This window comes from Schistocerca americana, chromosome 4 (assembly GCF_021461395.2).
Source record: "Schistocerca americana isolate TAMUIC-IGC-003095 chromosome 4, iqSchAmer2.1, whole genome shotgun sequence".
Taxonomy (NCBI): Eukaryota; Metazoa; Arthropoda; class Insecta; order Orthoptera; family Acrididae; genus Schistocerca; species Schistocerca americana.
The window spans coordinates 726,507,132-726,533,451 of NC_060122.1; the positions used below are offsets into that span (position 1 = coordinate 726,507,132).

Sequence of the window (26,320 nt, forward strand, 5' to 3'; positions counted from 1 at the left end):
CCCCCACTCCTGACTCCCGACGAAGCCACCTATACAGAACGTTTTCAGTCGCTGCTGCCTCTTATTTATTTATCTTTCTGTTGTACACAAGGTGGTCCGGCCAGTTACAAAGAGGACAAGAAGTACTGAATATTGGCGCACAACTGGATGATAAAGTAAAGCTGTCTACAACCCGAAGGTAACTCTGAACACCACAATGCTTCACTGGCCACGGTCATATTGGAGACGGTGTGCCCTTACCTTCCAACGACCTTTGAACTGGTTTACCCAGGCTACAGTTTAACTTGGTCTCCGAACCACGATGCAGGTCGGCATTTCCCGTAAACATAAATCACTGCCAGATGTGAAATAACTGATAACCAACAGATAAAATTCCAAGGACTAACCAGGGATCAAACCGTAGACCTTTGGATCCGTGGTTTGGAACTTAACCAGTAAGTTATCGAGTCACACGTCATGATGGCAAACTTCTTAAAATCCCACCAGAAAACAGTCTTGCTTGATTAACTATGCGCTGAGTACACGACTACTTATAATCTGGGTTCGGTGTGGGGCAGCGGAGGGGTGAAGTGGACTGCAGTGGGGACGGAGCCTCTCCGTCGTTTCTAGGTCCCCGGTTAACATACAATACAATACACGACTACTTAAAAATGTGTAACTACAGCACGTCCATTTAACACGTAAGTAACGTGTTTTATGGGTGGAATGTTTCAGATTAAAATTTTTCGCAGACACCACTCTTACCCACTGAACCTTCCACTCTGTCACTGCTTTTTCTACTTTCGAAACTCCGCAGAGACGTTCCTGCATGCCTCACATAGGCTAAGAAGAACATTTTGGCTCAAATGGCTCTGAGCATTATGGGACTTAACTTCTGAGGTCATCAGTCCCCTAGAACTTAGAACTACTTAAACCTAATTAACCTAAGGACATCACACGCATCCATGCCCGAGGCAGGATTCGAACCTGCGACCGTAGCGCTCGCGCAGCTCCAGACTGTAGCGCCTACAACCACTCCAGCCGGCAACATTTTGGATTGTCAGTAACGAGAAGCACTTTTGCTTGTTTGAAATCATGCAGATACGACTTCGCCCATTTTTATACACAGCTACTGGCTTACACATACCTGACCTATTTGCTATTTGGTTTCTTGTGCAAAGTAGTTGATCCACTTCACGGCCAAATCAACAAATCGGCACACACAACCAACTGGAATCTTTTTCAAACAGCCGTGATTTTACTTTACTTTTTGTTCAGTTTTCAACAAATACAGCACCCATGTTACACAAAGGTCACTCACAGAAAGTTATCCTGTAGAATTAAAATCGAATGACAACGCCTCGTACAGTTAGCTGTGAAGACGACGGACAACAGAAAACCAAGAAAGAATATTGTAACTACTAAGACTGTCACGTATCTTCTTCCGTCCAGTTCTTGAATAAGGTTGTCACATAAGAAAACTCTTTCAGCCACTACTTGAATATTGTCTGGCAAAGACCCTTGTCAGTTTGAATTAAAGGAAGATGTACAGAACACTCGAGGCAGAGCATGTCGCGGAAAGGCTTTGGAAGTGATGCAAATATCACAAATGTAAAACACCATATCTCGCTCTTAGGCTGCCACTACGTTGCTGTTGCGATGGCCGAACGGCGAACTGAATGTTTGATGAGCAGTCACCGACCTGTGTACTAATACAGCTTATTGGTGCTGTTTTTTCTATTGCACCATTAAATTTAACAATAGTCGTCTAGAGTACTACGTAAAAGTGTTTGCGAGTAAATTAAGGAAACATTCGGTAAAAGAGCGAACGTTGCTCCCCCTAGCGAGCGATCTAATTGCCGGTGAGACTGAGTGCGGCCGACAGACAGCTGGCAATGTTGGACGCCCACAGCAGCCGAACGCGTGAAGCAACTAGTGCAGCGATTGCCACAGAAGGGGCGGACAATCAGAAACGCTATTAATTCACGCTGGGCCGACCGTACAAGGCCAGCAGTAACGGTCAAGTCGCTGGCGATCACGCTGCACAAGTTGCGACAGTGCCAACGTGCCCACCAAGTCTATCGTCTCCACACCATCCTATTGTTAATGCTCGCTTCATCCCCTAAATTTACTTGACCACAAACGCGAATTTCTGCAGAGATTCACGTGGCAGTACAATGCAAAATTGGCGTCACAACGGTTGCTGGTTAGCCTTACTGTCCACCAGGTCATTTACATGTCAGGTGGGTAAGAGAAGTCTGTGGAGTAAGTTGGTATTTAAATGGCAACATGTGTTAAAAAAAAAAAAAAAAAAAAAAAAGTGCACACGCATGAAAAAGGTGTTGAGAAGCGCCGCATAGCTTCGAATATATTAAGCCAAAGGATATTTGTCTGCTGTGATCAGTGGAGCGTATGATAGTACAATGAATAAATATCAAAATTTGTTAGAAACTGACGTCAGAAGAGCACATTGTATGAAAAGTGTACGGAACAGAAGGTGTGACAAGAAACTATGTTTATGAATCGTTCAAACGCTTTGGGGCTAGACTACTTCACATTCCGATTGAACGTCAATAAACCTAATGCCAAACAACATGTAATAGGTATTACCTGTCTGGCGAAAGTTTATGAGTCTCCTCCTAGTCATTTGTCTTTAGAAAAAAATGTGTTGCATTAATAGGTCGGCATGAAGATAATGACTAAGAGCGTCCAAGTGCCCCGGCTGCAGTTTGATTTTTCGATGTCATAACTGAAACTTCATGACTACTCACGTATTACCCCAACACTGAGAACTGCTTTTTCAAAACTCGCTTTCTGCAAAACTGGCCATATGAGTTTTTTAGGGCATACGCTAGTTGACTTGGGCGCCTTTCTTAATCAGAGAACAGTTTTTTTAATCAAAATCTAGTTACAGCCCTTGTTAGAAACTACCAAATGTCTTCCGCTATTCCAAAACTCGCTTTCTGTTACGAAGGTGATATAGCAAAAACTTTTCTGCAGCTAATTTTTGTAGGGTGAATAGTCTTTGGATTTTAATAATGCTATTTTCAATTTTTGTTTTGGTAACATTTGCGGAAGTAGCAACACGGGCTGATGATACTGGTTTACTGTCCATTTGCATAGTTGTTAGAGCACTGTCGGTTTCAAAACCACCTGTCTGGGACGACAGATGTATTGCGTGCATTCTTAGGCTGTTTTTGAAAAATTATTTTTAAACAAAATGACAGAAGAACACTCTGAATCGTTAACATAAGTTGGAAAGGAAGAGGAGTGTCCGTATAAAAGACCCCGAGGAAGATAAAAAGATTCAAATGGCTCTAAGCACTATGGGCCATCTGAGGTCATCAGTCCCCTAGACTTAGAACTACTTAAACCTAACTAACCTAAGGACATCACACACATCCATGCCCGAGGCAGGATTCTAACCTGCAACCGTAGCAGCAGCGCGGTTCCGGACTGAAGCGCCTAGAACCACTGGGCCATAGCGGCCGGCCGAGGAAGATACAGTGAAGAAAGTGTGGAGCCACTGGATGCCAGATGCGAACGCCTTTAAAGCGACTATACGTCCATGAGAAGGACCAAGGGCTGTTCTGCTGCCAACTTAACCTATGGATTGTAAAAATCTAATACACTGAAGGCGAATAGTGGTGTGGATAGTGCAAATATAAGTGATATGATGGAAAATGTAGATGTTGGGGAAACAAACTGATCCACTGGACTATAAACACGTGACTTGGACTGACACAAAATATGTAAATGTTTGTCTTAATCTAATTACTGCATTGTACGTCAGCAATACTCAAAATTGTATGCAGTATATTTGTTTATTGTTTTTCCTTGGTACATCGATGGTAAGAAAGAAATTTGTACACCAATTTATTATGCAGAAAGCAAGTTTTGAAGTAATTTGATATTCTCATGGTCTTTCTCATATATATGCAGATAGTTCCTTTCATTTATGAATGTATCAACTGCTGTTTCGAAATTAATATGTTATGTATGATGTTTACAAAATTTTCATCCATTTACGAACCAACAATCTTTTCCGTTTCATGAAACTTGACAATTTTGCAGAAAGTGAGTTGTGAAAAAAAAAGCGGTCCTCAATGCGAGTAGCTAACTTGTGGCATGAGTACTGACGCGTGTGCGCTTGTGTTTGTTTGTCCTTCAGCAGAGCGGCCAGCGAGAGGACAGCAGCCGTGGGCCGGGCCGGGGGACGCGCCACCCTGGAGCGGCAGGGGCCGCGCCGGTAGTCGAACGTGGGCACTGCGGCACGCAAGGCCAGGGCGGCGCCCACGCGCCCACGCAGCTGACGCCGGGCCCGGCGACACGCGTCACAGAATGCCTCTCCTCTGCACTTTATACCTGTCCTTCTGCACACCGGAAAGATCCGCCAATTGTGAAACGCTGAAGCAAACTAGTGACTGTTCATCGCAAGTTCGTCTGGCACTCGACTGAAATCGGGAAGCGGTCACGTCATGTCGCTCGCCCGTGTGATGTGATCTTTGCCACGACCGACACATTTATGAAAGCATTATTAATAATAATGAGCGTATGGCATTGGTGGGCGGGAGACCCCTCACGGGGCGGTTCGGCTGCCGCTCCACAAGTTCTTTAACGCCACTACGGCGAGTGAATGAGGATGAAATGACGATGAAAGACACACAACACCCAGTCATCTCGAGGCAGAGAAAATCCCTGACCCCGCCGGGAATCTAACCCGGGACCACGTGCGCGGGAAGCGAGAACGCTACCGCAAGACCACGAGCCGCGGACTCCATTATTAATTATTCGAGCCCAACTAAATACAGAGTCCGCCAGAAAAATGTATACACACTTTAAGGAACGAAAAGTATTACTTATATGTTTATTTTACATTTAATACTTGGTCACACATGTTGAAAAACCTTCACTTTAGCACATGGCTGCTTTAAATGTTCAAAATGTTCACAGTTGGCGGCTATACACGTAACAGAACGACGAGCGGTCGCCGCAACTACGTCAGTCAATGTTACAGTGGAGATCGCTTCAGATGTCGCTGTTATCTCCTGGCGAAATCCCTCCAGCGTGCGTGGCTTACGTCAATAGACGTTATCTTTCACACTTCCTCACAAGTAAAAATCCACAGGTGTTAGATCTGGTAAACGCGGAGGGAACTCGATGTTCCCTCTTCGTCTAATCCAATGCCCGGAAAAATTGTTATCCAGGAAAGCTCATACTGCTAAGTGGTAGTGTGGTGGCATCCCGTCCTGTTGGTAAAAGACCTCTTCATCAGCTCCATAAAGGGCACGTACACCTGGCAAAATTGATGTGTGTAACATTTTCAGGTACACTTCTCCGGTGACAGTAGCGTCAAAGCAAAAGGGTCCTACTAAGCCCCTAGATGATGGTCCACACCACACACGAACCCCTGGTAGACTGACCGCTTTATCCAAATAAAAATGCGGATTTTCCGGTGCCTAGTACACACTGTTATGCCGATTCAAGGCTCCATGAAGTTTAAATTGTGCCTCGTCACTACACACTATCTTCGTCACAAATTGTTCGTCATCAGTTACCATTTGCTGATACCATTCGCAAAACTGCATTCGGCGATCAGGATCGTCATCATTAATCGCGCGCAGTAATCGTGGAATGTAAACTTTCCACTTGACAGCTTTCAGAATTCTTCGTACACTTATACCTCTCTTTAGTCCGGAAGCGCGCGGCTGCTACAGTCGCAAGTTCGAATCCTGCCTCAGGCATGGATGTGTGTGATGCCCTTAGGTTAGTTAGGTTTAAGTAGTTCTAAGTCTAGGGGACTGATGACTTTAGATGTGAAGTCCCATAGTGCTTAGAGCCATTTGAACTTATACGGCTAACCTCCACTTCACTTGAACATTGTTTAGCAGACTTCTGTGGACAATTAACAAACGTTTCCAACACGAGAGGTGACGTGACAGGGGTTGTAGCTGCACGCCGTCTCCCTGATCTTCCTTTGTGAATACCACAACTTGTTCCATGCAATTCAAACTTGTCAATGATGCGTTTAATTGCTAGGCGGACTGCCGGTTCTGTTTCAAACTCCCGCCTCCACTGCCTTCGCACTTAAACGGTATTATCACAACTTGAAAAGCCACTTCACGATACATTTTCGTTGCTCGCATGTCAAGCGTGCTCCAGCCATCTTGTTTTCTCAATACCGAGATGAAACTATTAACATCTGTTGAACCAAATACCACACTACAACAAACTCGTAACTCAAATCGAACGACAACATCGATATATCAATAGAGCCTGACAAAGAGTGTATACATTTTTCTGGCGGACTCTCTATTTGTGAGAAGCAAGACGACAAAATATCATTGCAGCTCGTCTCATTCGCACGAATTTAAGCTATATTCTTAGATTACTGCCTAACCACATCCGGAAATCGCGACGTATTCGGAAACAACGGTGAAATATTTGTGACAAGAACGGACATAATTGTCATTGCTGGTTGTTTCACTCACAGAAATTTCATATTTCGTTTTTTAATCAAAATCACAAAATGGAAGGCACTCGCTACTGAGAGAGCACTTTCGCAGAACATGTTACTGTTACATGAATAAGAAGCTCCAACAATGTGTTACAAATATGAAGACAGAAAAAAATGTATTAGCATGTACCTAGTTTCGCACTACCTTCCTTACACTCCACGGTAACACCTCTTTAACTGCACGAACACATGTAATACACGTAATTAACTGTCAAAACTGTTCATATTAAATGTTCTTAGGACTTTTACAGACAACGAGTCGTTAACTGACATTTAATCATAATAGTCGCGGCTAGAGTGGTACATCTTCATTGCGCCTTTGCCTTAAAACGTCATACTGTCATAACCATGGTGTAGGTAGCGACCATAAGAAGCGAGTTATGTTACGGAAACAACTGGAATATGATGAATCCAATATGGCGGCTCAAAAGTAGCTAGCGAGAGACGTCACTAGACCCCTTTTCGATTTCACCCATGTGTCAGCTGTACTCCGATTTTTAGTCTCTCGTCTGAAGCAATGTCGTTCCAATTCCGGCGTCACCGTTCTGCTTTACGTTTATCACATCTTTGCCATTTTGCTGTGCAGCTATTCCAAACACTACTTTGTTACCACCTGGAAACACGTAGTAACTTTGAGCGTATTTGTTTTGTAATTTTCGGCTCGCGCGGGCTTGAGAACATAAATTTTATAGGATTCACTGTACTGAAATATTGTTTGTTCACAGATGACTAAACATATATAAAGTCCAGAGCTCAGAACCGCAAAAGAGAACAGCTGCAGTGCAGCTTTATTAAAGTTGTGGTATCAGCTTACTCTCTTCCACAGTGACGCCGGAAAACGGGGATGAACCGATGGGTCTAGTACATAACACAGGAAAATTTCGTTACAAAAAAATATTTCTCAACAATATGTCCATTGTTCTTTACGCATCTGGACCGACAAGGTTTCAACCTATTTTTGATTCCTCTCAAGAGCGCAGTATTCCTTCACTGTACAGATAACCTCGTCAGTACCACTTTTCAAGATGAGAAAACATTGAATAAAATCTGGAGAGCAAGGGAGAGGAAGCAATTTCTGATAATGTACGTCTGGAGCACAGCACTCTACGGAAGTGAATCATACGCTGTGGGAAAATCGGTAAAAAAAAGGAATCGAAGGTTTGAGAGGAGATTTTACACAAGTATATTGACAATTAAGTGTACTAAGAAATGAGCAGGTTTTCTGTAGAATCAACGAGAAAAAAAATGTGGAGTAGACTGGCTAGAGGAAAGGGACAGGATGGTAGGACGTGTGTCTAGACATCAGGAAGTGACTGCCGTGGTACAAGAGAGAGGCGTACAGGGCAAAAACTGCGGGGGAAGAGAGATATTGGAATAATTGGAACGATAATTGTGGGCGTTGAGAGTAATTGCGATGAAGAGATTGGCGAAGTAGAGGAAGTCGTGGTGCACCGCATGAAACCGGTCAGACAGCTGATGAAAAACAGAAAAAAGGGAAAGTAGATCAGTAAACAGTCCAAAGCACACACTATGTACTTTTGGTTCACTGTTCGCTTCTGCTTCGGCACAAAATGCAAGCAAATCAATAACGTTGCGAGTAACAGATGATGTCAAGCATGATAAAGACCTGCAAGAACCATAATTTTTCCTCCGGCAAAACGGTTTTCGTTTCGCAAGTACACACTCAAAGCTTTCCACTCGAACCTCTGCGGCACCCTGCTCACAGCTCCGGTTAGCCGCGTCCACACGCAGCAGAGTTCGCCGCACGCTACGGAAGCGTGCCTCGGCGTGCCTTTCCACGAACACAGCGCGACGACTGGGCAAAAACCGCCAGCTGCGATCATTAAAAGCGGACGCTGCTCTGGCGCAATATCTCTTGCCACGCATCGTGTAGCGTCAGCCTTACGTTACCGTACCTTACCGTTGTTACGTTCCACTTCCGGTACGTCACGCTTCCCAACGTAATATAACGGAATGTTCTTCCTCCGAGTGTCAGTACAGACCTGTTGCTGGGGTTTTTACTCTCGGTGGGCAACAAGGGGGATTCGAACGGGTTAACGTAGCCAGGTGATTAGCGTTTTAATTTCAAAAGCTGTACAGGCTTTTCCTACTCATTTGGCATTGGAAACCAACTAGGATGGTTTCCAACTATTATTATTAATGCTTCTAAAATCTGTACAAAACACACACACACGCACGCACACACACACACACACACACACACACACACACACACACACACACCAGGAAAATTGATATTTCACACTTTTCAAGTTCACGAGCATTTTTACACTACTCGCCATTAAAATTGCTACACCACGAAGATGACGTGCTACAGACGCGAAATTTAACCGACAGGAAGAAGAAGCTGTGATATGTAAATGATTAGCTCTTCAGAGCATTCACACAAGGTTGGCGCCGGTGGAGACACCTATAACGTGCTGACATGAGGACTGTTTCCAACCCATTTCTCATACACAAACAGCAGTTGACCGGCGTTGCCTGGTGAAACGTTGTTGTGATGCCTCGTGTAAGGAGAAGAAATGCTTACCATCACGTTTCCGACTTTGATAAAGGTCGGATTGTAGCCTGTCGCGATTGCGGTTTATCGTATCGCGACATTGCTACTCGCGTTGGGCGAGATCCAATGACTGTTAGCAGAATATGGAATCGGTGGGTACAGGAGGGTAATACGGTACGCCGTGCTGGATCCCAACGGCTTCGCATCACTAGCAGTCGAGATGACAGGTATCTTATCCGCATAGCTGTAACGGATCGTGCAGCCACGTCTCGATCCCTGAGTCAACAGATGGGGACGTTTGCAAGACGACAACCATCTGCACGAACAGTTCGACGACGTTTGCAGCAGCATGGACTATCAGCTCGGAGACCATGGCTGCGGTTACCCTTGACGCTGCATCACAGGCAAGAGCGCCTGCGACGGTGTACTCGACGACGAACCTGGGTGCACGAATGGCAAAACGTCATTTTTTCGGACGAATCCAGGTTCTGTTTACAGCATCATGATGGTCGCATCCGTGTTTGGCGACATCGCGGTGAACGCACATTGGAAGCGTGTATTCGTCATCGCCATACTGGCGTATCACCCGGCGTGATGGTATGGGGTGCCATTGGTTACACGTCTCGGTAACCTCTTGTTCGCATTGACGGCAGTTTGAACAGTGAACGTTACATATCTGATGTCTTACGACCCGTGTCTCTAACCTTCATTCGATCCCTGCGAAACCCTACATTTCAGCAGGATAATGCACGACCGCATGTTGCAGGTCCTGTACGGGCCTTTCTGGATACAGAAAATGTTCGACTGTTGCCCTGGGTAGCGCATTCTCCAGATCTCTCACCAATTGGAAACGTCTGGTCAATGGTGGCCGAGCAACTGACTCGTCACAATACGCCAGTCACGACTCTTGGTGAACTGTGATATCGAGCTGAAGCTGCATGGGCTGCTGTACCTGTACACGCCATCCAAGCTCTGACTCAATCCCCAGGCGTACAAGGCCGTTGTTACGGCCAGAGATGGTTGTTCTGGGTACTGATTTCTCAGGATCTATGCACCCAAATTGCGTGAAAATGTAATCACATGTCAGTTCTTGTATAATGTATTTGTCCATTGAATACCCGTTTATCATTTGCATTTCTTCTATGCGTAGCAATTTTAATGACCAGTAGTGTATTAATTCTCTGATTTCTACTGGCAATTTTTTACCGCCAACCAAGAGTGATTTTATACAGTCCTCTTCGACATGAAAGCACTTTACGAATGATTGAAATTCACTTTGGAAACTGCGGTAGAAAATTATCGAGAGCGTTTAGCTGTCGAGTATCATTGTTGTCGCCGGATCACTGGTTGTACGTGGTTGTAGTACTGTCCTCTATGTAGATTTGTGTTTGTCATTCTTCCGGCTGCTTTTCCATGAGTTGTTGTTTCAAGTGTGACATGAAAAAGTTGTCGTCAATAAGCCGCTCGTTTTGCTAGTTGGTCTGAGTTCTTATCACTTTCAATACTGCAGTGCTCCATTACCTATATTAGTACAACCTCCAGTGCTCTAATAATTCCCAAACTACTCCACACACAATCATTATTGCGATCACGTTAAACGCGATGTCTCTACAGGAACAACGCTGATCGGGAGTCCGACGTTATCTCACAATAACCTATTTTAGCGTTACTTCTGCGTGTTTGAATGTCTCCAAGTCTACTATTGTTGTAGTGGCCAGTGAAATTGTGAACAATCCATATTACATTATTGTAGAATTCATGTAATCACAACTGGTCCTTTGATCAAATTTTGTGTGGTTCGTGATTAATAATCCCACTGCATTTCACCTGATCGCAGACTAACTTATAATGCTAATCAGAATGTTGCAACCACATTAAAACTCCTTGTTGGGACTTACCTAGAGCATAAACGTGAGTTAGGGTCGACACACACGGGTTATCACGAACTGGAAAGCTAATGCCCATCGAAAGGCTGTTTGTTTCCAGTAGATGTCCCATGATTCTAGTTGTCAGCTTAAAAGTTGTTGCCTATAAAGCGTCACCAGCAGCCAAAGGAAAAGAAAGGAGTCAAATTTCCCAAACCTTTTTCTTTTTTTGTTTCTTCCTCTTAAAAAGATTAATTACGTACATCGCCTCTGAAGTACTTACGTAGCTGCGATCGTACAGTTGAGTGAACTGTGTTTCGAGAAATATAGCTTCGAGTGTACAAGCCACGCAACCGGAAACAGCGGCAACAGGAAATACCTTAGAATAGCCGATGTCAGAGTTAGGAGACAGAGCTCCCATATTACACTGATCAACAACGCACAACCGAATCAGATGTCTGATTTAAGTAAAAATAACAATCTCTAAAGTAGACAGTAAAATGAACTCTTAAGCCTGGTTTGATGCAGCACGTTACTTCAAAGGCGATCTCCTTTACACAAGATGAGTCAGGAGGAATTGTACAAGCTTTGAGGGGTTAAGTATTGGTGATTTTCAACAAATAACTTAATAAAAAAATGGTGCAAATGGCTCTGAGCACTATGGGACTCAACTGCTGTGGTCATAAGTCCCCTAGAACTTAGAACTACTTAAACCTAACTAACCTAAGGACATCACACACATCCATGCCCGAGGCAGGATTCGAACCTGCGACCGTAGCGAATAACTTAATATGGACACACGTCCTACTTCGAATGATTTCCGAAGTAGAACACGTTTCATGTACATGTTATCTGTTTTCTGCGTTATTCAGTATACTGTCATTTTCTACAACCTACTACGTCAGCGCAGAGGAATTCGAGGCTAAAAATTTGATACAGGACACCTGTGGTCTGCCAAGCCAGGAAACTGCCTCAAATTGGCCTTCGGAAAGTACCTAAGCTACAGCTCAAGCGCGCCTGGCGAAATTTTAAATATTCTCTAGCTTTCTTCGCGTAAAGTATTAGCCTCAGAGGAAGTTTAATGTAATTTAATTGTGTAATTGTTTCTCTAGCAGCCACGGTTTTCGAGTTATTAGAGAACACCATACAAAACTGACATTAAAGGTGTTCTATTTCGGAAACAATTCTGAAGCATATGTCCATGCGAAGTGTTTCGTTTAGAATCGCCAATCTTGTTACCCCTCACTGAATGTATATCTCCTCCTCGCTCATCCTGTGTACAAGTTATAGGATTGCCCCTGTGACCCTTTCGTTCCACTACCTCTTCGGCTACAGTTATCATCAACTATTCATTTCGTAATATGTGCCCAACCATTCCCTCTCTGCTCTTCATTATGTTCTCCACCAGAAATACTTTTCTCTCGTTCACTCGTTGCAGAACATCCTCATTCCGCACTCTGTTAAAGCGTCTGATCTTCAACAGTCTCCTGTTACACCCCATTTCAAAGGCTCCTAATAGTTTAATTTTTGTCTTTCCTGTTATGATACATCGTACCTACAGGAGTGCTCCAAACCTACCTCTTCATGAATCTTTTTCTGACGTGGAGGTTTATATTTTTGGGGAATAACAAATATGTTTATTTTTATAAAACGCCCAGAGTAGTGAAAACCCGGATCTCAAGTTACCCTTCAAAGAGCGTTGATTTCGCTCTCTTTTACAAATAAAGATAAAGGAATGTTCATATTATGTACTTAAGTGATTGTCTTCCTCCTCCCACGTCTTGTACTACTACTACTACTACTACTAGTGAGAAATTCGTACTTGCCACTGCATTCTATAACGCCAGTAACTACTACATCACCTCCAACAACAAAGCAATTAAAGTGCTTAAACTTGTGAAATACAGGCGCTAGGCATCGCCTGCACCTGGTGTAGTACAAAGAAGTTTCCGCGCGGTTCCTCATTAGAGCACGCTCGTTTCTCGACGAAGCTTAGCCGCCTGACGCGTGTCTTTACCAGAGGAGCCTCGCACTTCGGCCGGAACGTCGGCGCTCGGCTCCAGATGGGCTTCCGCAGTGCGGCGCGTGGGAGTGCGTGGGCGTCCGCGGCCGGTACCGCACCGGCAAACCAGATCTGCGGCCGCTGGCCTCCTTTGCGCAGGTTGCGCAGTGGACCAGGGAGCCTTGGCTAGCGCGTTTCACAATCGTCGCCAGGCCCCCTGGTTCTGCAGATGGCGGCTGACAGCGTGTCGCATAAAGTCACGATCACGTGGCGGATTCTCTTGAGGACGTGACTAGCCAGAAGAATTCTCAGCGGGTGCCTCCCCGGATATGAGGTGGTTTTCCGCAGAGGAAAGGAAAATGTGGAAAAAACTGATCAGAAAAAGGGACACGATAAAGGACGTTTGCTGCATCATCAGGGAACCTATTCCGTAATACTAAAGGGAGCAGTTGGGGGCGAAACTGAAGAAAAAGGTAGAGCTCGGAATATATCCAACAAATAATCGAAGACGTTGGTTGCACGTGCTGCTCTGAGATAAACAGATTAGCACAAGAGACTATGTCGTTGCAGGGTGCGCCACACTCGTCGAATGGCTAATGACAAAGTGCGGGTCGGTGTGTCTTCAGAAACAAGGGCGACTTCGGTTATTCCAGTTGGCAGTTGACGCTATAGGCGGTAAGAACCATTATTGTATGACTACACGACTGAAGAACGGTCACGAGAAGCAGATACGTCTATAAAATATCACTGGTAGGGAAAGAAACATAAGTCCATGTGTGTGCCGGCCGCGGTGGTCTAGCGGTTCTAGGCGCTCAGTCCAGAACCGCGCGACTGCTACGGTCGCAGGTTCGAATCCTGCCTCGGGCATGGATGTGTGTGATGTCCATAGGTTACTTAGGTTTAAGTAGTTCTAAGTTCTAGGGGACTGATGACCACAGATGTTAAGTCCCATAGTGCTCAGAGCCATTTTTAAGTCCATATGTAAGAGACAAAGTGGAAGCCAATGACTTTTCTTTGTTTTTTGTTTGTTTGGTTGGTTGTCTGTTTTAAATACAGTTAGAACCGCACATCATTCAATGTTAATCCACTGTGAATTTTACATCCTTACAGAATACAAATTGCATTTCGAAACTAGTAAATATTATTTGATTGTGTACCTGCTCCGCTTTTACGTAACCAAAACAATTGCCATTGATGCAGTACAATTTACATGCACGAACAAAAAAATATAATATACAATTGTTGTTGTTATTTTGTGCTCAATAGAACGTTCTTTATCATGAGCAAAGGCAAGAGTCTGCTACTGATAACAGCGAAACCTGGTTGTGGATAACAGAAACATGTTTTATGTAAGTTGGACGAAGTATTAAAGCGATGTTTGATATATTTTTATTTTATTGCTTTTTATTTTACGTTTTTGTTCAGGTAACTGCATTTTATAACGCTACATAATAAATCTATATTGTTTTCTTTATTTTTACTACAAAATCCCTCTGCTTCACGTTACAACTCAACAGTTTTCGAATGGACCTAAATTAAACATTAACAATTTGAATCTTGCTATAAATGCTCTTTACTTTTACGAAACATACAGGCGGATAATTATGTAGGACAAAAATGTAGATTATGTGGTCCTTTAGCTACCCTCACTCAGTTTCTAGACTGTTTACCGCTTCCGCTTTTTAGGGGAACATAGCAAGATACTGTTCGCGTATGTACAGAAAGCGACCTTTATGAGATAACGCCCGATAGTTATGCAACGCACTTAATGCACAGGTAACTTGGGTACGATCTTAACTTGTTAAAGCTACTATGAAAACTAGTGTATTCTACGATTACTTTAATAGTGTATGGCAGTCTACGGTCGTTTTACAACTCGACTACGGAGCGATTTAAAGTGGAGCGACCGCATAAAGTGAATCGAAGATAAGGCAGATGCCAGACTGATATACATTGGAAGATTCGTCAGGAAAGGTATTTCACCCACAAAGGAAGTAGCTTACAAAATTCTCGTTCGACAAAAACTTGAACACTGCTCGCCAGGCTGGTAAGATATGATTGATAGAGGAAGTAGAAAAGGTCCAAAGAAGAGTGTGTCTTTCGTTACAGGTTCATTTACTAAGAGCGAAAGCGTGACGGAGATGCTCAACCAGGTCCAGCTGCAGACGCTGCAAGAGAGGCGTTCAGCATGATGGTGTGATTTGTCGGTAAAAATTCACAGAGCGTACATTCCTAGACGATTCAGCCAATATCTTGTTTCCTTCTGCGTATTATATACCTCGCGAAAAGACTGTGGCAGTAAAATTTGAGACATTCGAGCTCACACGGAGGCTTACCAGCAGTCGTTCTTACCGTGAAGCATTCGTGACTGGAACAGGAGACGGGGAAGTGACAGCAGTACATACAGTGCCTCCGCCCTACATCGTTAAGGTGGCTTGCGGAGTGTACGTGTAGATGTACACAGTGCTTGAGTTGTGCCAGTATGCCGCGGTGCGCAAAAACTTTAGTTTTTTACCAGTACAATTTTAAAATGCATAGAGAAGCCTTAAAATAACGTTTTAAGACCCCTAAACTAAAAAAAAAACACCTCACCGCCGTCATGAAAGGTGGAGCTATGCCTGTTCTCAATAGCGCATTAGCAGTAATCTGTCAAATCAAGTAAGCAGTACGGAAAAGCCTCCCCGACACCTAAAATTCATCTTCTGCAGAACAGTTTTGTTCGTATTATCCAGACAAATTTCGACACCTTTGTGCCGTCTGTTGTGTGTTTCAGTAAAAACACACTAGTTATCTAAACGGTTTGGATATTTAATTTATTTAGGTTCAATTATTATGTGTTGTTGCTTACCTTAAGCCTCGTTTTTAGGTTGCAAGTTGGCATTCTGCCTGACAGCTTCTGCTCTTCAAAATAATAGTAAAAATACACTTTTTCTGCTTGAAAAATCATAATTATCTAGCTGAGAGTACAGGTTGTAGTTGTGCTGTGCTTACGTTTCACCACAGTATGCTTTCATGGTGTATTGCGCGATATTTTGAAGATACTTTTTTCATATATTGCCGGCCGGAGTGGCCGTGCGGTTCTAGGCGCTACAGTCTGGAACCGCGAGACCGCTACGGTCGCAGGTTCGAATCCTGCCTCGGGCATGGATGTGTGTGATGTCCTTAGGTTAGGTAGGTTTAAGTAGTTCTAAGTTCTAGGGGACTGATGAACTCAGAAGTTGAGTCCCATAGTGCTCAGAGCCATTTGAACAATTTTTTCATATATTTTACCCTTTCTCGTTTTTTTAAAATTTGTTGGCTTTGAGAGAAAAGCCCATACAATTATTCAGTTATGACGATACGAACGTAAGGACCACACCCTGTCCCCGAGCGGAGAAAAATCTCCGACTCGGCCGCGAATCGAACCTTGGGCCATTCGGTTAGCAATCAGCCGCGTTAACTGCGCAGCTAGCGGAGCGGACATTCTTTCTGTTACCTTGATTTAATAACAGACAGTATGAAATGAGCGACGAATGGGGTGGATAAAGTACTCGAAGCGAGCTGGTTAGCTTCTGCTGTTGCTACACAGTGTTGCTTTCCTTTAAAATCGGCGAATGTAAGATGTATTGTGGGAACAGTTTACCGTTGTTTGTCTGATGTTAGAATTTGAAGCAAGTTCCATTAACCTTTTGGCGTCGTAAGCGGATTGTTGTTGCCTAAGCAATCTGCTGGAGTTCGTCGTGTGGCAATGTTTGCATCTCTTCCTTTGGGTGGCCACATTAACCATATTGTCTGTGGCATACTTTGTCCACTCTAAGTGAATAGTGCTTTCAACTACGATCTGTTTAAATCAGACTTCAAAATTCAGGATGCGCAGCTCACAGTATGAAAGGCCTCCGTAAAGTTTCGAGGCGGGAGAACCCATCGTACGCCTTCGTCCTCCAAGCATCTGAGGTCACCCGTCTGCCAGATTCACGGCCACGATAAGAATCACTGCTTCGCTTGAGGAAACCCAACCAGTTGGTGCCCGGCGTTGCCAAAGGACAAGGAGGTGAGTGGATACAAAGAACACATCTGGTTATATCCCTTCATGTAGAATGACGAATAATGAGAATGGTACGATGAGCAAATGGTGTACACAGCTTTTTACAAAGCTTAACAATAAGGAAGAAGAAAGCGAGAACAAATTGTGGTCGTTATGGTTAATGTAGAGGACGATATAAAGAGTAGGCCGAGAAGTGACAGACGATAAGCTGATAAGCTGGAGAGAAGAAATAGGTGGTAATAGTATGAGAAACGTGGAGATGATAAAACTGTAAACTTTAACAAAATAAACGTGTTGGTAGAAAACTTCAAAACTGAAAATAACTAGGAGCATAGGTAAGATGAAAACGAAACTGGAACGATGACAAACATAGGAGAAAGGTGGAGGAGAACGAAATAAAGTAATAAATGAAGAAATCGGAACGTGCGAATGCAAAGTGAATGAGAAGAAGAATAGGACAACAACACATAAACAGCTGGAAAGAGACTCAGAAGGAACCAGAAAACATTAATGGATGAAGGCAGGTGGGAAGCGTGAAGTGAAGAAAGAAAATAGCGACGGTCAAGCGAAAGGGCTAACGTATATAGCTCCAAACGAGGCCTTTCGCAGACTGTGCTGTTGTTTACAGAGAAGTAGCAAAACCAGAAAAATTCAGCTGATGTCGGGAAGGCTTGCCATAGATAGATGCTTGGTGCAGGCATTCGCAGTTGGTTCTTAACACAAACACACGTATCGTATAAATAGGCCCAGAGATCTGTTATTGTTTAATTGCATCGCTGATTACCAATTACTGGAAACAGTCACACTCGTGTTAGTGTCTATAGTTTTTGGGATTTTATATTGACAGAGAAGCTCCGTAGTCCACCTTTTCTGGATTCTTCCGGTTCTTTCTCTTATTCGTCCTTCTCTTTATAAATTCCAAAATGGTTCAAATGGCTCTGAGCACTATGGGACTCAACTGCTGAGGTCATTAGTCCCCTAGTACTTAGAACTAGTTAAACCTAACGAACCTAAGGACATCACACACATCCACGCCCGAGGCAGGATTCGAACCTGCGACCGTAGCGGTCTCGCGGTTCCAGACTGCAGCGCCAGAACCGCGCGGCCACTTCGGCCGGCCTATAAATTCCACAACCTCTCCGTTTCCACCAGTGTGTTCCGGGCACATATGCACGACAACTATACTGTACACCAGTTGTAGATGTTTCACTTATTTGTATATGTTTTCATGGCGCTGCAGAGGTGGTGTTGTGCAACATTATTTGTGTTTATGCGTTGCTATTACCATCGTACTTATTCTAAGGTATGTACAGGAAAAACATGTACTGCGTAGTAACCGAAACCGATCATGGTGAGAAATATGTATTTATCCAACTGTAGCCGTGGATTATTCTTGCACATATACATCGAATAATGACAGTGACTGTGAGATCACAGAAATTCCAGTTTAACCCTTTCAGACTCCCTGGCTACAATTTTGTATATTAACTTTTACTGGTATTAGCTGGAACAGAAGTATTTTTTCCCAATGAAAACACGAGGCACACACTTGTGAATGTTCAAGCTTTTCATCAACAGATAGTGCTACCAACTGTTGGGCATCAATATAAAATTAACAACAAGTCAATGTAGTAATTCGCAGTAGCTATCGTGACCACCGGAATACACTGATGTGGTTGTTTCGCTACATTCCACTGTATGATTGAATATTGTTATTGTTATTTTGCATGGTTATTATTAAATGATAATTTTACTATTTATTACAGTAGAGAATATCTCGTAATTGGTTTTTTTAGTCCACAACATGAAGGCAGGCGCGCAAAGTATGTTTTGAAAATGAGTAAATATTTTTTATATAAATCTTGCATATAAAATCATTAAAAAGTCACGTGAGAACATTAGCACACACACAAAAAAAAAGTTTCTTCCTCCAGAAAAAATCCAGGACAATTGTTCTTCCCCTGCATCACTCGAGATGATAGGAGGCGAGAACGTGTTACGACGCATCCTCCGCCACACAGCGTAAAACGGCTTCTCGAATACTGATGTAGATGTGCACGTAGCAGTAGAGGACAAGAAAGGAAAGAGTACAAGTGAAAGCAGCTCACAAAAGTCGCCATCAAGAGGACATAGAGTTACGTGTTGAGAGAGCACGGGCCCACCGCTCGTTTTGGGTGGCGATCGACAGGTGGGGCTGACCGAGTGGGCGCAAACCACACAGTGCGATGGCTGGCGAGATAGGCCGCTCGGCGACAGGTCGGTGCCCCGCCCTCTGCTGTCTCTGTGTGGTCTGACAGCGACCTAACGACACGCTGCGACTTATTCACTAGCCAGAGCCGCCCATTTCACTTAACCACTCTCATAAAACTTGTGTTCTTTCTCCATCAAATACGAGGTAAACTTTTTAAAAAAAATTTAACTACCGTCTTTTTATGAAACAAAATGCGATTTTAACACGGTGTTATATTAAGGCGAAAATGTGTACCTTAATCTACGCTTTCGGCGTTTCTTCCATAAACTTCAGTAATGTTCTGATGGAGTTCAACTGCTTTCACATCTTTTACACCAGACAACAAATCACTGTACGCATTGCACACGCTGCAGAGGATTTTCAGTCAACTGCGAGTTTTTAAATAAGCACACGCGACGTAAAGAACGACGAATGCTTCCGTTACGGATTCTGTAGGGACAGGTAGCTAATACTAAAACAATGCAGCTACTCACTGCGCATGCGCGGATCGCCGACTGCAGCGCTGCAGAGGCCCTATTTAGGAAACCAGTACTTGCTTTAAAAAAATAATAAATAAGTAAATACGCCCCGTACAAAGTATTCCTACATACATTTTTGATAGTTATAAAACCTTCTTCGTTTTTAAACCGCTGTTTTGAAAGTTTAGTAGCTGCATTCATTATTTTCTCCAGCGTGTCTTTTAGTGTCCCAGAAATTCTGAATATCCTGATATGGCAGACGCTTGATGAGACACGCCAACTATCCCGTGATAGTTTTCATATAAAGTTTCGGGAAACCGTATTTAGTGAAGAGTCAAGGAATTAGTAAAATCTTTACGTATCGCTCCCATAGGGACTGAAAATACAAAATTAGACTAATTACAGGACGCGCAGAGGCAATTTATGATTCATTCCGCACTTCATACGCAGATGGAACAGGAAGATACAACACGTCGTACATTGGAAAGTACCCCCTGCAGTGCTTCTCACAGTGGTTTTCAGGATACGGACGTAGATGTATTTACTTTGGCCTCCAACAATTTAGTATTGGAGGGCAGCATGGAGGGTAAAAATCGTAGAGGGAGACCAAGAAATGAATATACTAAACAGATTCAGAAGGATTTAGGTTGCAGTAGGTACTGGGAGATGAAGAAGCTTGCACAGGATAGAATGGCATGGAGGGCTGCATCAAACCAGACTCAGGACTGAAGACCACAACAACAACAGTTGTAGGAACGCTCTGATGAACAATCTGCACGTGAGGCAATACTGACCCTACGACTTATCTTAGAATATAGATTAAGAAAAGGCAAACCTACGTTTCTAGCATTTGTAGACTTAGAGAAAGCTTTTGACAATGTTGACTGGAATATTCTCTTTCAAACTCTGAAGGTGTCAGAGGTAAAATACAGGGAGCGAAAGGCTATTTACAATTTGTACAGAAAACAGATGGCAGTTATAAGAGTCGAGGGACATGAAAGGGAAGCAGTGGTTGAGAAGGGAGTGAAACAGAGTTGTAGCCTCTCCCCGATGTTATTCAATCCGTATACTGAGCAAGCAGTAAAGGAAACAAAAGAAAAATTCGGAGTAGGTATTAAAATCCATGGAGAAGAAACAAAAACTTTTGAGGTTCGCCGATGACATTGTGATTCTGTCAGAGACAGCAAAGGACTTAGAGGATTGAACGGAATGGACAGTGTCTTAAAAGGAGGATATAAGATGAACAGCAACAAAAGCAAAACGAGGATAATGAAATGTAATCGAATTAAGTCGGGTGATACTGACGGAATTAGATTATGAAATGAGACACTTAAAGTAGTAAATGAGGTTTGCTATTTGGGGAGCAAAATAACTGGAGATGTTCGAAGTAGAGAGGATAAATGTAGACCAACAATGGGAAGGAAAGCGTTACTGAAGAAGAGAAATTTGTTAACATTGAGTATAGATTTAAGTGTCAGGAAGTAGTTTCTGGAAGTATTTGAATGGAGTGTAGCCATGTATGGAAGTGAAACATAGACGATAAATAGTTTGGACAAGAAGAGAATAGAAGCTTTCGAAATGTGGTGCTACAGAAGAATGCTGAAGATTAGATGGGTAGAACACATAACTAATGAGGAGGTATTGAATAGAATTGGGGAGAAGAGAAATTTGTGGCACAACTTGACTAGAAAGGATCGGTTGGTAGGACATGTTCTGAGGCATCAAGGGATCACCAATTTAGGATTGTAGGACAGCGTGGAGGGTAAGAATCGTAGAGGGAGACCAAAAGATGAATACACTAAGCAGATTCAGAAGGATGTAGGTTGCAGTAGGTACTGGGAGATGAAGAAGCTTGCACAGGATAGAGTAGCATGGAGAGCTGCATCAAACCAGTCTCAGGACTGAAGACCACAACAACAACAACAACAACAACAGTTGTAGGAACGCTCTGATGAACAATCTGCACGCAAAAGCAAATACGTTGCACGACGTAAAAAAACTTGTTCGCTAACGAATGCTCTAGCAGTTTTTCTGGTTTACCTTCCTGGATCTATTTTGCTAAAGGGGGGCAGGGCAGACTCTTAACGTCCTGTCGATGTCACAAGAGACGGACAAGGCTGGGAGAGGAAATCGGCCGATACTTCGAAGAATTATCCCAGCGTTTGCCTCTGAAGTCGTTCGGATAACCACGGACAGTTCTTAAAGTGCGTTTATACTGAGTGGGTGTGGCCTTGTGAAACAGTTGCGCGAATCTGTTTGTCGCAGCATTGCAAAGGCAGCTTCAGTGAGTGAACCCTCCGTGTGTCAGAGTGGGGCTGGGCGCGCGTTGGCCACAGGAATGCTGCCGGAAGACGCCACGTGTGCCGGGTCGGACCGGTGCTATCGCGCGCTTTATTTAGGCTGCCGTGGCGCCGGCGCCATTAGACTGCCAGCTGCCTTCTAGCCCCCTCTCCCTCCCCCCCCCACCCCTCTCACAACAAACCTACATCGTCTGCCCCACTAACAGCCAGGCTGCTCGCACTATTCCTGTCAGCAACCGGCTCCCCGGAACTAGTCGTACATGTTCTCTCAGTGTTATGTTTCCCCATCTTGTAACACGTATCAACACGGCGTCCTAAGAAAAACATTCTTAAAACATATATCCTATAAATAAATGTCCTCAACAGTATATTTCCGTTCTTTATTCACCTATACGTATTTAGGAGCCCATGCTTCATATTCCGGTTTTACCTGTTACAAACACCACTTTTGGTAATAGACTACATTTACACTTTCCTTAAAGCGCACAACAAAGCGCAGGCTAAAGCGAAATCGAAAAGTCCCGTCTGGTTAGAAGCGCCAGAAGGCATGCATCGGTACTGCACGGACACAGAGCAAGCTATCAAGCCGCTCAGTCCGGCACCGCGCTGCTGCTACGGTCGCAGGTTCGAATCCTGCCTCGGGCATGGATGTGTGTGATGCCCTTAGGTTCTAAGTAGTTCTAAGCTCTTGGGGACTGATGACCTCAGATGTTAAGTCCCATAATGCTCAGAGCCATTTTTCGAGTTTCCAGCGTCCACAGTTCCACTCACTATCTCCAAATGACAAAATGACAATATGTAAACCCAAACAGCAACAGAGAACTACAAATAAAGGATGAGAATTGATAAATAAAACCACAGCAACCGGAACACCAATATCCAAAACAGAAACGCTACGAACTTATGCACCAACCTTATACCGGGTGATCAAAAAGTCAGTATAAATTTGAAAACTTAATAAACCACGGAATAATGTAGATAGAGGTAAAAATTGACACACATGCTTGGAATGACATGGGGTTTTATTAGAACAAAAAAAAAAACAAAAAAAAAACAATGCGCACAAAATGTCCAACAGATGCCCGTCGTTTGATGATGATCGTGTGCTCAGCTGCCACTTTCGTCATGCTTGGCCTCCCAGGTCCCCAGACCTCAGTCCGTGCGATTTTTTGCTTTGGGGTTACCTGAAGTCGCAAGTGCATCGTGATTGACCGACATCTCCAGGGATGCTGAAAGACGACATCCGACGCCAATGCCTCACCATAACTCCGGACATGCTTTACAGTGCTGTTCACAACATTATTCCTCAATTACAGCTATTGTTGAGGTATTATGGTGGACATACGAGCATTTCCTGTAAAGAACATCTTCTTTGCTTTGTCTTACTTTGTTATGCTAATTATTGCTATTCTGATCAGATGAAGCGGCATCTATCGGACATTTTTTGAACTTTTATATTTTTTTGGTTCTAATAAAACCCCGTGTCATTCCAAGCATGTGTGTCAATTTGTACCTCTCTCTATCTACATTATTCCGTGATTTATTCAGTTTTCAAATTTATACTGACTTTTTGATCACCTGGTATTTGCACCAAACTGCCATATTTTACCTTATGTCTTCTCGAAACCATTTTGTCAGTGCACCAAGGCAGATGTGCCATGCACAACTGCAGAAGTCTTCACCGCTTGAAAGCGAAGGCACAGGTGGATATACATTTGGCTCCTATCCGCTGCATTCGTATAACATCGTACGCGCTTTCACGGGCGGGTATAGATTTACTTTCATCTGTGCAATTTGCAGCACCAAATTGGAGGCAGAGTGTATAGCCAATCTGCGCCTCTCAGAGGACTTATTGTTAAATAAAGAGAAAAAGATGTATGACCACTATTGAAAAAATAAGCGTTTCTCCTCACATACAGCAACGGAGTAACAAATCTGCTCTCCAAGATTCCATAGTTCCGTTACAAATACTAGTAGATGTAAATCACAGAGAAATAGAGCACTGAAATTTTCTTAGCAAAATATCGCGACAGGTTTATTTTAGAAGGGACAGAAAAGTGTAACCGTTTTTTTAACGGAATGAGTTTGAAACTAAACAACCAATATGACCAGTGTGTTGAGGTGAGACATGTCTAATGGAGTTATAACAACACAGAGGAATTTCTCCCTGGATCAACAGTCAAGCACACTCTCGCAAAATTCATGTGTTTTGTAGCGTCAAATTTTGTTGTTCACTAACACAGTCATTTGTATTTTCCGTTTATTTCACCATATAACCATATCCATCAGGTACGACTGCTTCATCGGCTACGATGAAGAGCGTCGATTAAAACTTGCCCATCCTAAAACAGTACAGGTACTTGAAACACTGAAGCTGACGAAGTTTTATTCTTAATATATACATGCTGCACTCTGTGTGTGTGCCAAGAGAAATCATCATGGAATCGTTTACGATATCTTAAAGCGAACTCTGCAACCTCCGACATATCACCATAAAAAGCGATGTTCTACTTCTAGTCATGTTGGCTGGTTTTACGATGAGACAATGTGGTGACCTCTGGCGAGACGTCGCGTTGTGTCCGCTTTTGGTTTTGATTGGCCTCAAGGCGCTGTCTCTCATTTCCAGGTACGAAGTTCCCCACGCAATGAACATCTTAAACGGTGCACTTGTTGCCCCGCGCGACCTTTGGCACGTGCCTTTGCCTGTTCCTGATGAAAACGATACGACTTTATTGAATGTTCGTGACACGTTAAAAGTCTGCACCGGACCGAGACTCCAAACCGGATCTCCACTTTTTTGCGAACAGCACTGTTCCCCCTGAGAAACCTGAGCTCGCCTCACGGAACAAAACTACTGCTGCTACGTCGATGCCTCTCTTCGATATTTTACGGACGCTCTGTCAACTGCTGAAACCCACAGAACATGTTGTAAACGCTGATTAACAACGAACTCACATCATTTCATATCCTCACATGCAGCGGAATTCGAATGCTGATGCGATGCAGTTGGTTGAAGCGACACAAAATACTGAAGACTGATTTCATTACTTAAAGTAGCGATTCAATTCAGTAATTAAAAATAACAGTACAGAACTCATGATACGCAAATGTATGTTAAGACCATCACCCTAACGAACCCTATCTTTCATTTGAGGAAAAGGCCACAAGAAATAATTTTTGCACAATTTAGCAACATAAAAACACTGTATTTCAGCTCTCTCTCTCTCTCTCTCTCTCTCTCTCTCTTTCTCTCTACCTCTCTCTCATGTCTTTCAAATGCTTTTAATAACAACTTTTTACACATAGCCACGCAGTCTAATCACATGCATACAAAAATAAAATTTTGCAGAATACTTGCCCGACAATAAGTTGGTCGGACATTTCGCTTCGAAGATGGCGTAACCTATATTGTAACAACTCCCAATGTTAACTTCTGAAGGAAAATTAAAGTCATCACTGGAACAAACATTATGAATTTACAGCATGACACACAATTTACTGACGTTTTATTGCCCAACAAGTAGGAAAGTGGTATACACATTTTCTTCATTGACTGGAGTTCCTATTCAAAATTGCATCTATTTTGTTCACACTAGAAGCCTTCAAAGTATGTAATGGAACATCTGGAACGTGTGCTAGGAATGCTATTGAATCGTGATGAAACTTAGGTATGCACCCAGCTCGAAGGTATTGTTTACAACCCAAATTCATATATTTGCTGTGCATTGTAAGAGAATATCATATTTGAGCCATGTCAGGAAAATGAGAAAGCATCTGGCATAGAACATCAAGTGCCTTAAGTGGACACTTTAGATGCTGGTTTCAAGAGAACTTTTCAACCATGATGAAGATGTTTAATAACAACAATAATACAGAAATAATTGACAACAAGATAAAAAAGCTGGATTAAAAAAGAACAAGGGAAACGTGTGATCGTCCTAAACCATATTCATATCGATTTGCAAGCAACAAACAAGTGATTGACGCATGCAGGTTTGCAAGACAGGAGATCAGGACGTTGCGACAAGGAACAGCCGGAAGTAGAGCCTGAAGGAGCAAGAAATAGATGATACACGCAGGTATTGTGGGGATCAGAAGGAGAATATACAGCACACTGGATTTGGATCGAAAATTTTGGCACCCGCGGATTATTTGAAAAGGCTAAAACAACCCACGTGCAGTGGGCACAGGATTATCAATTAATGAAAGATTTTTCTCCATACAACAAATATAATCCCCTCATTGTTCTAGAAAATAAAAAAAATGTAAAGTTTACTGGATTCACAGAATAAGAACCTATAAAATAATTCGTTCACATAATGGCACGTTCTCCGTACATATCATTGCACAAAACCCATCATTTGCAAACCAACTAAAATACGGAGCCGGTCAAATAAAGGGAT

The 26,320-nt window shown here is 43.2% G+C and overlaps 1 protein-coding gene across 1 annotated transcript in view; it reads right to left on the minus strand.

Moving 5' to 3' along the window:
- Window positions 1-26,320, minus strand: part of LOC124613746 (serine/threonine-protein kinase stk11-like) — a 57,669-nt gene that overhangs the window by 4,475 nt on the left and 26,874 nt on the right. Inside the window, exon 4 of the mRNA XM_047142463.1 lies at window positions 4,120-4,352. Within this exon, the coding sequence (XP_046998419.1) occupies window positions 4,120-4,352 (233 nt within the window). The remainder of the gene's footprint in view (window positions 1-4,119; window positions 4,353-26,320) is intronic.